Source organism: Medicago sativa, chromosome 3 (genome assembly GCF_051527215.1).
Source record: "Medicago sativa cultivar Bolivia chromosome 3, Bolivia_mono, whole genome shotgun sequence".
Lineage (NCBI taxonomy): Eukaryota > Viridiplantae > Streptophyta > Magnoliopsida > Fabales > Fabaceae > Medicago > Medicago sativa.
In genome coordinates this window covers 103,853,758-103,870,739 of record NC_140751.1, presented here as the reverse complement: position 1 = coordinate 103,870,739, position 16,982 = coordinate 103,853,758, and the positions used below count along the sequence as shown (strand labels likewise).

Here is a 16,982-nt window from a genome sequence, read left to right as displayed (position 1 = left end):
ATTTACAAATTTAAGCTTTAGTCAATTATTATTTCACTTAAGTTTTCCTTAAAATAATTTCATTAATATTTTTTTATAATACTAACCGATGTCCCAGACACTGCTTAAGAAAAACAAAAAAGGAAATTTTAAATTGAAAAAAACAACTTTTTTGATTTTTGAACAATTGATTACACAATTTCAACGATATACCTACTATATTTGTTTCCTTAACTAATGCTTCCGGAACACCTGTTCACATTTTTCTAATTTTTGTAATGGCCAAATCCATAAATGTGTCGATAAGAAACAAGCTTTTTAAGGTTCACATTAGGATCTTCTTAAAAAAAAAAGTTTCACCTTAGGATCATAAGCAGTTTTTAGGATCCTATTCACAATGTTTTTTATTACTATTAATATTAATATTAAATATAATTTTATTTTATTTTTTCAAAAGAAAAATTATAATTTTTTTAATAAATAATTGTTTTTTATAAAAAAAAAATGTTATTACTATTAGTTGTTTTAACATGTGTAATGTTGCACATATAAGACAAACCCTTAAAAAAAATCTACTCCCCCTTTCTTAATACTCCTTCCGTTTCAAAATGAGTGTCGTTTTAGGTGTTTACACACATATTAAGAAATGCAATGATTAAGAGAAAGAGAATGGTTATTTTACCAAATTATCCTTATTAACTATTGATTAGTTTTAAAAGTAATACTTTGGAAGTAGTGTACAGAGTATTAATTGAAGGGTACAATTGAAAAGAAAAAGTTATTATTGCATTGGAAACTGAAAGCGACACTCATTTTGAAACAAATTTTTTTGGCTAAAGCGACACTCATTTTGAAACGGAGGGAGTAAAAGAAAAGAAACGACCATTTAAATAAAACTAGAAAACTACTATTCATCTGTTCTTAATTACTTGTCGATTTTATAAAAAGAATTGTTTCTATTTCATCATTCTCAAAGTTGAATGTAATATTTATATTGTTTTGTCAATATCACTTTAAGTATTTATTCTGGAGAGTGAAATAGATAAATGAAAATATAAATGAATATGGGTCTTATAGGTATAAGAGAAATAATTCTATCAAAAGTAAAAAAAAAATTGTATCAAAAGTAAAAATGACAAGTAAATAAAAATATAGATATTAATATTATAAAAAGGGACATATACCATGACACATGTTAAAGATTCCACAATTATTTATTAAAAAAAAAAACTTAATTTTCAATTTTTTGAAAAAAAAATTGGCACAATTTTCAATACATAATTTCAACTTTAATACCTTATCACACGCCCTTGCAGAACATGTTAACATTTGCTTTATAAAAAACATTAAATTTACCATTGCTTATAGCTAACAAGTTTTGTTAACAAGTGCCCCTGAATCGCTCTTTAAGGATTTTAGAATAAGAAATTCTTTATAAGGAAGTGAAATATTTCAGTTTCTAATACTTTGATTACACAATTTTTCATTAAAAAATATTATTTAAAGGTGTTAAAAAGTGCCTGTGGACACTCGATACCATTTCCCGTAACCTTTATGTTGCAACTTGCGAGTATGAAGTAAGAAAAGTGTTACTACACATGTTATGGACCAATGCACGAATCCTTACACATAATTGTGATCTAACTCACACGAACAAAAACATTAATGGATTCTTGCTAAAAAAAAACATTAATGGATCGACAAGATAGGACTTTAGCATGTATGGACGACGGATTAAACGAGTCTTCCCATGGCCCACTAAGGACATTGTAAGGATCTAATGTCCGTGGACCACTAGTTAAGAAAGTTGAATTCTGCTCTTTACCCAACAAAAAATGCTCATTCCCAACTGAAATAACTATAATGCCCTTGCGTGAGTTATCTCATGCAACGTGAGTTAACTCACGCTAGCATAAATCTCTGCATCAGTTAACTCACGCAACGTAAGTTAAGTCACACAAATTTAACACTTAATAAGTTAATTCATGCAGGGGTATTTTTGGAATTTCAGTTGGAAATGAGCAAAATGTGTTGGGTAAAGAGCAAAATTCAAGAAATTTTTCATTGAAAATAACACTTTTTTTTGAGCAGAAAATAACACATTCTTGACGTTCAAGAAGTTGAATATACAACTTTTCCACACTTCCCAATACAATATTTATATATTAGTTTTTTTAAATATTGTCAGAAGGACATAAATTAGCATTTCCCATTAATTACTGTTCACAAATCATATCACGGCAGTGAACTTTTAGGTTAGTCTCTCAAAAAGTTAGTTTTCTATCTAAAGCTTTAGCTAACATGATATGATTCCTTTTCCATCCCTAAAAGTTCTTTAAAATCCCACCGAAAAAAAATTTAACTAAATTACTCCTCTTCTAAGGTATGATTCCTGGCAATTAGTTTAAAAAGCCCTCTTTTCTGTGTAATTTGGACCAAGTATATCAGGCAGTATCCTGCATTCATCAGAGAATTATTGAAAATGTGTGATATGATGTGAGAAAGGTCAATACAAGGACATGTGTTTTGATGCATAGATGTGTTTCAAAACAACATAGCAACATGGAAAAGACAAGGATAACTTCACTTTCTACTCCCATCAAAGTTATCTTCTTCCAAACTCCACGTTTCTTCCTTCTACCACAAGCTCCATTGAAAAGGGAGCTCAAAGACATATCAGACCACCTTGGTTCAAGAGTGATGGTGATGTCGGTAGTGAAAGTGGAAATGGAAAAAGAAAGGAGGCATTAGAGGGTGAAGGTTGTTTACTTTTTCATGACAAGTTACAAAGCTTAATTAACATCTGAAGTTTGTCTGTTGTTGGAGGTATCAGGTATGGCTCTGGAGCAATGTTTATAGAAAAAAGCATATACAGAGGCCATGTCTCGAAGACAGTTTGGTTTAACTCAGGAACTCGGTGGTTGTTGAAGACAACCAAGAGTTTCAATATATTATATATTGGCTGAACAGGAACTTAAAGAATATTGCTTGCTAAGCCTAAGCCCATGGCAACAACTGGAGATGCATTAAAGATCAATTCAACTAGGGTTAAGGGAAAAGTTAATAGGATTAAAAACTTCCAGTCTTGGTTTAGAGTTTAGAACGGCCAATTCCTTTATGCCCATGAACTTCATGCATGCACCATCAAATTGATCAAACAGCAAACCAACCAAAATGGGAAAAAAATGATCTGCCTAAGACATGATTTATTGTAAAACATTATAACGTTGCATCCAATCTCAGCTACTGAGAAATGTTTTGATTGTTATTTTCGTCCTTAAGGAATTAAGAATAGTATACATAAATTTGACAATGAAGGGCTAACAGGTGAATACAAGAGTTACAGACAAGTAGTTAAGGAAAGAGACTAATTAATTCTTTGGAATGTTCTTGCCAACAATCTTAGCGGGGGCTATCCGTAGAAGATTACCAGGCTTACCAGGAAGAGCACCTTTGATCATGATAACATTAAGATCTTTATCAATTTTAACAATCTTAAGCTTTCTGGTCTTCCTGTTGGTTCCACCCATCCTACCAGGCATCTTCTTTCCCTTGTATACGCGACCAGGTGTAGTTCCGGCACCAATGGATCCAAGTTGTCTGTGACTCTTGGAACCATGGCTCATTGGTCCTCTTTTGAAGTTATGACGCTTGATACCACCTGTCAAAGTAAGTAAGTTCATCCATTAGTGAAAGATATTATTATCAACTCAACAACTAGAAGGGAATGCAAAGAGGGAGAGAGTTACAGACCTTGAAAACCCTTGCCGATGGTGGTGCCAGAGACATCAACAAGATCACCTTCATTGAAAAGCTCATCAAATACAAGGCGCTGATTAGGTTCAAAACCATCAACGGATTGAAGACGAAACTCCTGAAGATGGCGCATAGGAATGGCTCCGGCCTTTTCAAGATGACCCATTTCAGGTTTGGTCAATTTGCGGTCTCTAACCCTCCGGTAACCAACTTGGACGGCGTTGTAACCGTCGGTGGCGTCGGTTTTGATTTGAGTGACGATGTTGCCTTCTTTGAAACCGACAACAGTGACGGGAACAACTTCACCGTTAGGTTGGAAAAAGCTCATCATTCCCAATTTGGTACCCATCACACCAACACCAGCCTCTAAGCTCATTTTCACCACCATCGCTCCTCCTCTTTTTCTTTGCTGCTGCTGCTGCAATTTCACAAATTGAGTAGAAAAAGAAGTTGAAAAGGAAAGTGAAGAAGAAGAATTAGAAGAAGGTATTGAAATGGAAAATGGTGAGGAAATGATAGACATATTGAATCACTTCACTACGCTCGATTGCGTTATCTCAAAAGAGAAGAGAATGAAACACAACACCAACAACAGCAAAGCTTATCTTATTCTTCATCCAATTTCATTTCAAAACCCGACCCGCCCCGCACCAATTTCATTTTTTTCTCTTTATTTTAGATAAGGCCAATGTTAACGTGTGCCCTAAGGGCATATGTTAGAGAATTTAAAATAGCAATAATTCTCTTAAAAGTTGTGCATTCAACTTTATTTAACTTTTCAAAGTCAAACTTTTGTTTTTTTTTATGAAAAATTTCTAATTTTGGATTCCTTAACTTGTGCCTTAAGGGCACAAGATAACAAGACCCTTTAGATAAAGGTCTTGTTAACCATTGCTCCCGAGCACTCTTTAAACATTAAATTTAGTAATTATTCTTTTAAAAAGTCAACCATTACAGTTTACAATGCATTCAATACACAACTTTTCATTTAAAACTTACTATTTTTTTTCGAGAGACTTTAAAACTTACTATTTAAAGTACTTAAAGAGTTTCCGAGGCACTCGTTAATATTTCCCTTTAATTAAACCCTCCATTAAAAAAAATTAAAATTAACTCTTTACACTTTTTTTTATTGACGTCATGTTGTTAAAGAATAGTTATCCAACAAAAAGCTTTCCTAAATTGTGACATGGTATCAACCAAATGTTACACATTTAGTTGAACACATTTAGTTGAAAATAATAATAATCAAAAGTCATACATATAGATCTTTTTTAAAGGATCATACATATACACTTTAATTACCACGACATTATATCATTTTAATTGTTCTTTACTAAAATTTCTAATATTCTAAAAAACTAAAATTAACTATGTATTTCTCGAACAATAATTCACGTATTGTTCTCAATTAATTTAAAGCTAACAATTGATTGTCTCCGTGAGCTTATCTTATCTCGGTTGGTAAGGATAACTTAAATTTAATTCACATATATACAAGGTCCGGGATTCGAACCCTGGACACCACCTAACAAAAAGCTAACAATTGATTAAATGTTTAAACATAATAGTTTTGAAACTTGCTTACAATTTATTTTATATTTTATAGCCATGTTTAAACATTTTTTAAAATATATTTTTCATATTTAATCTAATATTTGTTTTCGTCTTCTTTTATTTTATTCGTTTTAGTCTTATATCTTTCAAGACTTTTTTTTGACAAGTCAAGACAAATAGTTATATTTGATAAATATACGAGAAAAGAATAAAATATCTATATGACAAAATAATTTAAGCCAAAAAAATCACTCTTTCCAATTTAATTTTTAAAGTATATACAAAATAAAAATTAACCTCTAAAGTATATTAAATCCATCAATTTAATCTCTAAAATATATGAAATCATGTCAATTTAGTCTTCGTAGCAAGAATAAAATCGACGGATATGACATACTTTTAAAACTATTTATTATACTTAAAAATGAAAATGAAGAGAGACTAATATTATAGACTAAATTGATAGTTTTATTAACTATATTGCATAAATTTAAGTTTAAGAGTTATTGCACTCTTTTTTTTTTTTTTGACAAATAGTTATTGCACTCTTATAATTGTATTTTAAATTTAATTTTGAAAATATCATTAAAATAACTCAATAAATTTTGTTTAATTTTGACGGATGGAGTCTCTTCTCTCTCTTCACCATCATTTTAAAAAAACATAAATTTTAAATCTGATTTAATGGACAAATGTATTGATTCACACCTTGGGTTAAACCATCGACATCTCCACTAAATTCCCATGATCTGTTTTTTTTAACCTTAATGTTTTCTAGGATACGTATCAATGGAGTATCTTATAAATATCCGTGAAGTATCTCATACGTATACCATGCATATATGTTTCCATTTTTGTTTAGTATCTGCCTTCATATTTCAAAACACACTCCACAGAATGTAGTTTCACACATAACTACCCATTGGAACACGAGAATACAAAACCAGACATGCAAACAAACATACCTGGGTAAGCTACTTTTATCATAACACAGGATTGGCTTTGTTGAGCCAGTCTCAAGTTCAACCTTCCCACACAACTACAATTAGGCTAGAGCATTAAGTAGGTGGGTGTGAACTGAAGAGTGTATCTATGCATGATAAACCAGTGTTTCATCAGTTAATCTCTAGGAGTTTCAAAAGAAACCATTTCGAAATCAGTAACAGTTCTTAAACATTCCTACACAGATTATGATGTTGTTTGATAGACATGAATGAGTGTGCAACATCAGACGAAAGAAAAAGTACAAACAGTAAGATTTTGTTGTACCGTCGGTATATAACAATAAGTCAATGCCGAATATAACACCTCCAATTAAATAGGATGAAAAAATGTCTGCTCCGTGCTCCAACTCGTTGTACAGTAAACAATTGAAGAGACTATGTAGTATCAAGGAAAACAATCACTTCTACTTTTTTATTCATTATCTCAGCATCAAGTCTTTTTTATCTAAAAGCTAAAAGCTACAAGGTCAAATAAGTGAGTAGAGACAATTATTTCATCACTGTTATGGCGCTTCCAAAACTTGTTATTTGTTTCTTCAACCTTTCGGTTCCCAGTAAAGAGAAAAGCTAACTGATGGCGAGCTTTGTAACTGTATTGCACGGCAAATCAAAGCATCTGGAGTCACCTATTCATTAGAAACAAATACCCCTCAACATTGGTGAACCATTCATTCTTGGATATCTGCAATGTCGTTGATCTCCTGTAAATTGGCACAAAGTAATTGTAAGAAAATTACCAAAAGAAAAAAACTGAGAAAAAGTGTTGGTTAATCAAGAGGAAGTTCATGTCACTAGCTGAAATTGTCATAAATGCTGGAAAATTAAAAGGCTTTCAATGATGCTATTAGTTAAAGCTTGTTGGGGAATGCTTCATAATCCCCATGCTCTTCAGGTCAGCATGCTGAAAGGCATTCATTTAATGAATGTTCGTAGGCATACTATTAGGAATGTGTATGTTAGGTGCAGGCTCGATAGAAATGGCCAATCCTAATTTAGTTGTATGTTTTAAATAGAGTAAGGGAGAGCAGGTGGCATTCGGTTATTTTGTACTAGTAACTGGTTGGTTGGAAAAGACTAGGCTCCTTGTCTCCTAGCAGTTTGTGGAAGTTCACAGCAATTCCCTTTCCTCCTTCAATTTCATCTGTATTTTCTGTTTTCAATGCATAACCAACTCAAAAGGAAGGATTATTCCCAGAGTTTTATTAATAAATAAGTCCTGTTCAGTATTCGTACGAATCCTACAAGGTTCTATCAACTGGTACCAGAAGTACACGATCCTGGCAGCAGCTTGATGTCTTCTTTTGAGTGTGGATGCTTTGGGGAAGACGACGGTGGATGAACATGAACGATTAATCGGAGTGTATTTTTCCTTTTCTTCTCTGTGTTGGTTAGTACACGTGCGGTGGTATAATTAAGCACGTTAAGTGCAATTTAAAGTGCAGCTTTTAACGTGAACCGTTCATTTTAATCTGAGGGTAATTATTTGTTCCTGTCACCTCTCACTAAATACTCCTCTCATTTGATATATATATATATATATATATATATAGAGAGAGAGAGAGAGAGAGAGAGAGAGAGAGAGAGAGAGAGAGAGAGAGAGAAATGAGGGTAACAAAGGAATGGAATGTGTTGGGTTTTCAGCTGCAACAACAGGATGGTAAGGGAAGGATCACTGATGGCTTGGAATAAACAAATGGGGAGGAAAGGTGCCGAGAGATATCCAGGAACCGAGTAAGGTTTCCAAAGTTTGGGATAGGCACCTTAAATAGCCTACCGCTCAATTGTCATTCCTTAATTTCCTTGTCCTGTTCACAGAGATCTATGTAGTACACACCCTCTGTTTAGTTTCAGTAACAGCGATAATTAGTTTTATTATCAGGTTCTATCAGTATAGTACAACTTTTGACCAAAAGTGATCAGTGAGAAAAAATTCCTAATTTGGATGGAATATGTTTTTAAGATAGTTGAACTGTTGCATAGTGCCCTTGTGGTATTCAATACTTGATGACATGTAAAGCAAGATGAAAACATGATTTTAATTCCATTCCAAAGCTTTTTTCTTTAAAGGAAAAGAACCAGCTTAAGCTACCAATGCAGCATGTACTTCAAGTGCTCTTCTGCTGCCTAGCAATTGAAAGGGAACATTGAGGGTGCGTTTGTTCCCGGTTAAATAAAGTCGGTTCAAGATTCACATGCTAAGGAAGTGTGACTTGAATTTAATAAGACAGGTCAGAAACTCTAGCACCTGAAAAGCAACTTGCAGCATTGAAGCAGACAAGTTGCTGGAGGAATTTGTTCAAATGTTTAATATGTTCTTGGTCCAATTAAAGGAAGTATCAGGGCCGAGGGAGATGGCTTTGGAATTTTTATGACTGGTTTGAATGATGTGGATCAAATGGGACCTACCCCTGACAGAGTGATGCACCGTTAGAGGGCCAGTTTCAAAATAGTTCAAAAGGACCAAGTTTGAGCATGGCATGAGAGCATGAGGATTCACAAATCAACAGTTTTAGGAATAACTGTAGCTTTGGGTCTAACCCTCACACAGGGTTCGATCGTAATGAATTCAGAATTCGGTGTATTTAATTTCAGAGTCCAGCAGAAAGGAGGGTACAAAGAGTTGTCTAGAAAATATCAAGATTATGACTCCCGGTTGGAGAACCATTGGAATCGTGCATGAGATATTTGCAGTCTGGATACATAACTAAAAGGGCACCCTCTGATAAAATCAATATAAGTGCCCATGTTTTCAAAAGACAAAACAAGAAACCAATGATGTCTGTTATACCAGTTCAAACAAAACAAACGTTTTCAAGACATCTCAACTACTCCGCCCAATAAACAAACAAGAATATAAACCATTGAAAGAAGAAGACTTGTAATATAGAAATTCAAAAGCTCAAACTGAAACTAGTATTGTACCTTATTCTCAATCACAACTCCATCTGGAATTTCCAATTTCAAGCCCGGTTTTGCAACAATAGTCACGTGCCCCTGATAGCGGGTAAAAGGTCAGGCAATGCAAAAATAAATACAATCCATAGGTCTTTCAGGCAGTAGTCAAGACAAACTCACCCTACATAACCAACTGTGTAAATTTAGTAGCATCATGAACTAGTTAAATTACTAGACTTTCATAGAATTTGAATGCAGTAAATTATAATTAGGTCTTCTACTCGAATTTGAGCAAATGTCAATCTTCTATTCCACATGGAAAGCAGAAAACTTAACAACTTTTGAACAAGAAGAAAAGTTGAAGGAAATTTGGCAGAGAGAAAAGATAGTCATAAATACTGTTTAGGGTCTTGGTCATAAATCTGTAGATATAGATTTACAACATTAAAAAAAAAAAACTGATGTATCTCTTTCCTGGATTATCCAGGAAAGAGATAAGGTAAGGTCTAGAGCTTGATAATATCAACCCCATTTATACGAAAATATAGTTGAATTTCGGTGCAAGGAAAATTGAGCGCCTGTGCATGGTCCATGTTTTGCTTCTTCAAACCCAAAGTACTCTTGCATGATGAAATGTATTAAATATCTTGACCGCAAAACTACTATAACCTCAAAACTGCTATAGAACAATTGACAGTGCATAATAGTAGAAGCTTGATGCTAATAGTAATATTGAACCAAAAGATAACTGCATAAATTCCAGTTTATCCTACAAGGACCAAGGTTCCTCACAGACATGCAGTCATACCCTAACAATACTATTCATGCGCTCTCATCTAATGCCTCACACCCTCATAATGCAGGCTAACCTACTAACTTGGCCACATCAACAAATCCCCATGACAGAAAAGGTCCATCCACGGTTTCAACTTGGGAAAGCATTATCCTTGTCAAGACCATACATGGACCCACTTATGTATTTGAATCAGTTCTGATATTGCGCTGCAATTTGGAGTCTTTAAACGTACGTATCAAACAATCCACTTTGATGTTTTTTTTTATCCTATTTCTCAATTTTTAACCGTGCTTAAATTTCTCTACAAACTAGCAAGATCAAAATATAATAGCAAACAAACACTCATTCACCTAATTCCAACTTTCTCTGATACACCATACATCCCACTCTAAGGTGAAAAAAACGGGAGAGTGGGCATATGAGGCATAATAATATGCTACCATATCTTTTCATTTCACAAATACAAAGGTATAAAAAAAGAGTGCGTGTAAAAAGTTTTCCATGATATTCAAAAAAGAACACACAGGCAATACCCCAAGTGGTTCTAAGAAATTTGAAACACTAAGTGTAGTATGGAGTATGGACCCTCTAGACAATTGAAGGGAATACAGAACGACTAATTAGCATGCCTCACGAGTCACGACTAACAGAAAAAGAAACATATATCATACCTTCAAAGTAATATTTGCCCCAAACCACACGTCGCCTCTCACAATCAAACTATCCAACCCAACGATACTTGGAATGGATTTGAACCGACTTCGAAAGTCAGCAATCTGAGAATGGAACATATATATAATTCATTTGAAAGGGAATAAAAACAAGGCATGGGTAAGACAAGAAATAAGAAATTTTTCACCTTTTCATATTCGGGTCCCAAGTCTATCACAGGATTTAAAGCGTCGGTTCTAGCTGGATTGCGAGCTAAAACACCTTCTCTAGAAGTGTATAGATCTGACTGCAAGGATACATAATTGGTGAGAGGAAGTCAGTCATCTAAAGCAAAGTATGTTTTTCATTAGCAGAATGTACATATAGATTTGATTTGCTACCTGCAGAAGCAATAAATCTGATGTTGCATCCAAGGGAACAAAACGAGATTCGGGTATGGAGACACCAATCACATTATCAAAGAACTGGAATTCAAAAAAAAAAAAAGATACATTAAAAACAGCAATTAGCATCTTCATATCTAATCGAAACAAGTTTCTGCAATATCAGTTAATAATTAATAGTATATTTCCTCTGCACTAGGTTATAAAGGCCATTGTGATTTGTGACATTACTGCTACCTAACTGAAATAAGCTTCAGTGTTTATAGCACCGGTGGTGATAAAAATTTACAGGTTAAAAAAAGATATATTAACAAGAATTGAGCCTGCACCATTGCAGATTAACTAGTCTTATATTTATGGCTGCAATTGCTAAAACTACAGTCTCAAATTCGAACGGTAATCCTGTTTTATGCAAAAGAAAAACATAAAAACAGAAGAACAAACATGAAGATGCGACAGAGAAGCATAAACAATAATGAAAATACCTGTACTGCCGGTCCAGCATCTGTTCCTTGTAGAAGAGTTTGATCATAGTCATCCTTCTGGGAGCAGTAACCCTTTCAATTCATTTTCAATAAGAGAGCAGTAGAATGCTGGACTAATAATAAGGAATTGTACCTTTGAGATTGGGGGCATCTGGAGCTTTAGTCTATTAGTGTCAAAAAGCCTCTTAATGGTTCTTAAACTCACCCACCTATACAGAGGACCAAACGAGAAAATTACTAGATTTAAAAAATTTACGCAAGAAAATGAACGAAAACCAGCATTTCACTCACATGTTTGTTGTATCAATAAGTTTGCATTTGTCCTTCAACTACAATAAGTCAATCAGGAAAAAAAAAACAGATAGAAAATAAATTGCATTAGTTATAATAAGCTCACAAGTCTTGTTGGCAACCTTAATGTTGTTGCATAAAAAGAAAAAATGTAATACAAATATATGGAAGTTGTGAAAAATAAAAAGACTTACATCTTTATCTTGGTTTCGAGCAATCTCCTTAAGCTGCATAGATTACAAAACATATAATGTTCAACACACGCAGTTTAAGTATTCTAGTAACCAAATCACCCCATTACCTAATAAGCATTTGACAAGAATTAGTAGGTCCTGACTCAGGACCTTGACCATGCAGATAAGTGCAATGGATCTCACATCAAATAATCTCAAAATGTGCTTAACCTTAGGATCTCCAATGAAAATTACAAATTTAAGACCTCTTTGATCTGTGCTTAACCTTAGGATCTCCAATGAAAATTACAAATTTAAGACCTCTTTGATCTGTTTCCATTTCTATTTACAATAATTTACATAGGAAACAGGGGGAAACAAGAAATAGTTGTTTAATTGATTCCTATACAAAACTTATGAAATAGGAAACAAATTGAGAACAAGGTGACATTTTTTGTAATTGCAGATGAAAGTAAAATCAAATAGACCCGTAAGTTTAAAGATGTTTGTTTATCCTCATGATACTTTTCCAGTTCATATGTTTGAATTTCTGAATTTAAAAAATCACAATATCTACTTGTATATACTGCCACAGGGTAAAACTGGCACCTCAAGACTAATTAATTTAGCATCAAACAAATACAAGTCCTAGAACAAATGTTCAAGACACTGAATGAGGAGGGAAAAGAAAATGCACCTTAAAATTCATTGGAGTTAAGATCACATTAGACGAATGGCTTGGTGTTACCTGAAAAAAGAAAGAAGAAAGAAAATGAATCAGGAAACTCGGATACCTTAAAAAAAGTGAAGTAGCAGTGTTACACAGGATAGATGAAAATAGTTTTATTTACCTCCATGCAATAATCAATAGCATTTGTCATCAAATGATTTAGTATATCTACATAATGTAGTCAAGGTTGACTAAAATCAAAATATTTAAGTCTCAATCCATGGTCAGGAAGCCATTGAATAAACAATATTTTAGATCATGATAAGACTATAAGAAGGATACTTGGATCGACGATAGTTCCCACATTGTCGCACTTCATCACAAAGATATACTCCTTTCCCTAGAAAATAAAATGAGAAACTTAGTAAGAAATTCACAAACAAATGAGCACATCCCAAATATGCACATATACGAGCATCTCTGATTACAGCTTGTGTTTTTACTGTTGTATAATATAATTCGAGCTCATGCTAAAAAGTTTTAAAAGAGCGAGAAAAATGAGAGATATGAAGGGTGCTCAGCTGCATAAAAGTGCATACCTGTGACAATAATAAATCCAGGGTTCCACCTATCATTAGTGAACGGAATATATCACCATCGTCAAATGTATGCCTGCACATGTATATAATTAGAAGGTTAGTTTAAAATGACATTATTTATCATGTAAGAAATTTGCAAATCATGGAGAAAATAGTTCAATATCTTGAAATATAAATGCAGTCAAGAGTTTTATTTATTGATAATGATAGTTTGACTGTTAGGCATGGTAAATTTTGTAATTCAATTGCCAAATACTTATTCCTTTGACATCTCAAATTTACCGGTGTTAAATATTTACTGTTAATATTTTGCTTTAAGTTATGGTAAAAAAAACTCTGGTTACTTCAAAGTAATATGAATACTTTCACAGTTCTTTATAAAGTTGAATGTTTTATTAACAATCCAGTAAACAATAGTTATCTTCTATCTATGATGTCATTCTAGACTAGAATATCCATGTTAGAGCGATTAACAATTTTGAAGCGGTGAATGTGAATATATCATGGTTTCGAACTAATTAAAGGAAAATTGAAGAGAAATGATTCCATGCTTTGAATTTTTTCATGTCAACGTTATTCAGATGCTAGTTTAAACATAAAAATATTAATTAAAATATTGTAGCTTCTCTAACATGTCTAAGCTTAGTGTATGCATCTAAGCTACTGCTGGCAACAGCTAGGCCATATGAAGGTAGTAGTAATATCAACAATATTGAATAAAATGTCCCTAGTAATAGTAAACATTTAGCTCTGAAACTTAAGATCTATTGCTCTCTACAAGTGTGCATATGAATATATAAAATTCAATTTAAGAGATAGATGTTTGAAAGATGACGTACACTTCCTCCTTACTGCTATGTCCATCTGATAATGTTAGCTCTGGACCTTTACCCTACTTAGATTATGATGTATTGATCAGGAGAAAACACAAATCAATATCAATTCATCCAAAATCCAAAATATAGAACAAATGCAAACCTGATTAAAAGTGCGCACATCAATGCTGGATTCCAAATACTTTTCCAAAACCTATGGAAGATGATGAAGTTAAACACTTCAATAATAGACAAGGTGGGTAATACAATCAAATCAAATATGGAAATCGAAATGGCATTTCATTTTCACCTTTAAAGTACTATCATGAGTGTCATCTTTGTTAAAAATCAGCAATGGAACCCGGCTTCCGTACTTGGAGTTGAGGGTCTATAAAAAAAATACAGCAGTAAAATAGTCAAAACTAAAAAATCAGTCAATGGCAACTAAGTATATATTGATGGAAAATATGAGTTGCATATGTTGTATGAGGTATATACACAAACTGGACTACTTGTAAAAATATTTTGCAACAGGCCCAAGGAATAAATGATAATGTGAGTACCATAACTGATATGTAAGTATAAATGTCTGACCTCAATCTGGTTAATGATCAAGTCTAAAAATGTCTGTCCGTCACAAATATCCATTGCAGATCTACATGAAAGCAGGTAAGTCTGATTAGTATAAATTAGTAAAGTGTGACATTCGCAAAAGAGACATAAAATAAGATATCGAGGAATGCTTACTTGAGGTTTTGAAAACCCATATTTGTTCCGGAGGCATGATTGAGCTTCAAAACAACAAGCTTGTCCAAAAGATTCTTAGTTTGTTCAATATCTGGTTTGAATGTGAGAATGATGAGTACTAACTAACTAGTTTGAAGAAATAGAGAGAAAGTAGAAAAGTTGTGGTGTACTACTACCTTGAGGGGGCAAGGGTGATATAGCATCGTAGGGGATAATAGTGACGCCAAGCTTAGCTGCCAAATTACTCTTCTCCTTCTCCTTGGCAGCTTGTTGTTCCCTCAGATGATCGTCAAGAAGTTTGAGATTAGAGTTGTTGTTGTTGTTCTTCTCGAGAAGCAGTGTTTTGGTAATCAAATTACAGAAAAGATAGACAAATTGAACAGAGGGGTTAACAGGAATGGGATAAGCAATGCGGCTGAAAGTATGGAGAGGCATAGCAGAATCGACAAGAGCGACAATTGGAATGTGAAGTTTGAAAGCCTCATCGATAACAGAAGACTTGCTCTCAGTATCGACAATGACGATGCAATCGGGAGGCTGAGTAGGACCGAAGCAGAGTTTCTTGTTGCGAGATCGAAACTTCTTGGGACTGTTGCTGTTGGTGAGGAAACCACCAGTACGCCAGAGAGAATTGGAAGAGGGGCTGTAGCATCCAACCTTTTTGGACATAAGCTCAAAGATTTCATCAAAGAGAGGATTGGTGTTGATGAACATGAAGCGACCATTATGACGAGCAAGGGAAGAGATGAAATTGATAGCACTTCGCATACAAATCAAAGTCTTATCGGAATCGATGATTGCCATTCTGTTGCGAAGGCCGTAAGTGTAATCTTTGAAATGATGAGTGGCGACTTGACGGCCAATGTGTGCATTTGTGCTAAGAAGCTTCTGTATCACTACAGAATGAATCGTCATGCTTATTCTCGAATTGAAAATCTACAACTCAACTGTAAAACAAACAAAATGGATTGTTTGAGCTTAGGGTTTTTTCAAAGACAAACAAAGGAACGAACGATAGAGAACACAAGACTTGTCACGGTGTGGACGGAGGTTGACGGCGGCGTGATCAGAGAAAGAGGCAACAGTTGTCACGCATAGAGGAAGAGTGAAGAAGATGATTCAGTTTTTTTAATGTAAAATCTCAACCGTTGGATATTATGGTGTCATGTGTCTTGCATCCAGACGCTAAATGAACTAAATGGAGCCTTTGCTTATTCAATTTCCTGAATTTAATTCTACAATTTTTAATTGTTGTAAATTTAATTTAATTGAAAAAAATCAACTTGCTCTTTTTTATTTTTACATTACTTTTGTTAATTTCCAATGATTAATTTATGTTTCAAAAAATATATATTATTATTTTTATTAATGTATTGATTAAACTAGTTTTCATAAAAAGTTAGTACCATTTGTGTTTGGATGAAGGGTTTAGGAGGGGAGGGTTTAATTTTTATTTTTAAATTACGGACACTATAAAATGTTTAAAATGTTTTTTAAAAAGTTAGCATATTAACATGATAAACAATCATATTTCACAAAAAAAAATGATCATATAATACTTCAATCACACTTGATTTATTTTAGAAAAATATATTATATAGTTCGTAATTTAAAAAAGAAAATTAAGCCCTACCCTCCCTCCTAAACCCTCAATCCAAACACACCCTTTAAGACTTCTTAAAAAAAAAACCTTAAAAACGTGTCTCGAACGCTCCTTTCCCTTTGTTTTATATCTAAAAAATATATTTGTTTGAAAAGATTACAATCGATCGATTTAGGATTTAATAGTAAATAATTTTGTAAGAATTTGGAATATTTTTTTAGTATTCACAAGAATGGCAACCATTTTTTATAAAATTCTATATCGTGGATTTTGAATTATGCAGTTGGGCTGATTTTCAATTTTTTTTTTCTTCCTATTTCCAAAACCATACAATCTTCACTGTTTCCATTTAATTTTATTTTTGACACGACACTGTTTCCGGTTGTTACTCCCTCCGTCTCACAATTATTGTCTCTTTAGCATTTTTTTTTTCTCAAAATAATAGTCACTTTACAATACCAATGCAGCATTTATTATTTTTTTCCACTATTATACCTCTATTTATTGAATTTCATCCAACTTAACTACTCCACTAACTACAATTAATAAGGGTGCTG

At 33.4% G+C, this 16,982-nt stretch overlaps 2 protein-coding genes across 2 annotated transcripts; both read right to left on the bottom strand.

Moving 5' to 3' along the window:
* Positions 1-3,165: 3,165 nt before the first annotated feature.
* LOC146943271 (Ribosomal protein L3 family protein) lies at positions 3,166-4,316 on the bottom strand. Its single transcript, XM_085757525.1, has 2 exons — positions 3,733-4,316; positions 3,166-3,640 (listed from the first exon to the last, which is right to left on the bottom strand). The coding sequence occupies exons 1-2, from the start codon at positions 4,256-4,258 to the stop codon at positions 3,351-3,353; spliced, it is 816 nt and encodes a 271-aa protein (XP_085613651.1). The 5' UTR covers positions 4,259-4,316; the 3' UTR covers positions 3,166-3,350.
* A 2,269-nt stretch (positions 4,317-6,585) lies between these two features.
* On the bottom strand, positions 6,586-15,918 carry LOC146943270 (UTP--glucose-1-phosphate uridylyltransferase-like). The gene is made up of 19 exons (XM_085757523.1): positions 14,999-15,918; positions 14,823-14,913; positions 14,670-14,730; positions 14,386-14,463; positions 14,239-14,289; positions 14,100-14,152; positions 13,261-13,333; positions 13,004-13,061; positions 12,843-12,889; positions 12,689-12,739; positions 12,013-12,045; positions 11,819-11,856; positions 11,661-11,736; positions 11,528-11,584; positions 11,040-11,123; positions 10,847-10,945; positions 10,659-10,763; positions 9,219-9,290; positions 6,586-6,997 (listed from the first exon to the last, which is right to left on the bottom strand). Exons 1-19 carry the CDS (start codon positions 15,735-15,737, stop codon positions 6,965-6,967), a joined length of 1,899 nt encoding a protein of 632 aa, XP_085613649.1. The 5' UTR covers positions 15,738-15,918; the 3' UTR covers positions 6,586-6,964.
* Between the last annotated feature and the right edge of the window lie 1,064 nt (positions 15,919-16,982).

Bases quoted from the DNA above. Each gene is read 5' to 3' on its own strand.
- LOC146943271 (XM_085757525.1), bottom strand. From the start codon at position 4,258: ATGTCTATCATTTCCTCACCATTTTCCATTTCAATACCTTCTTCTAAT. The intron at 3,641-3,732 runs GTCTGTAACTCT...TTACTTTGACAG, and splicing joins CATCGGCAAGGGTTTTCAAG to GTGGTATCAAGCGTCATAAC.
- LOC146943270 (XM_085757523.1), bottom strand. From the start codon at position 15,737: ATGACGATTCATTCTGTAGTGATACAGAAGCTTCTTAGCACAAATGCA. The intron at 14,914-14,998 runs GTAGTAGTACAC...CATTCAAACCAG, and splicing joins ATCACCCTTGCCCCCTCAAG to ATATTGAACAAACTAAGAAT. The intron at 10,946-11,039 runs GTAGCAAATCAA...GTATCCTTGCAG, and splicing joins CAGATTTATTGCTTCTGCAG to TCAGATCTATACACTTCTAG.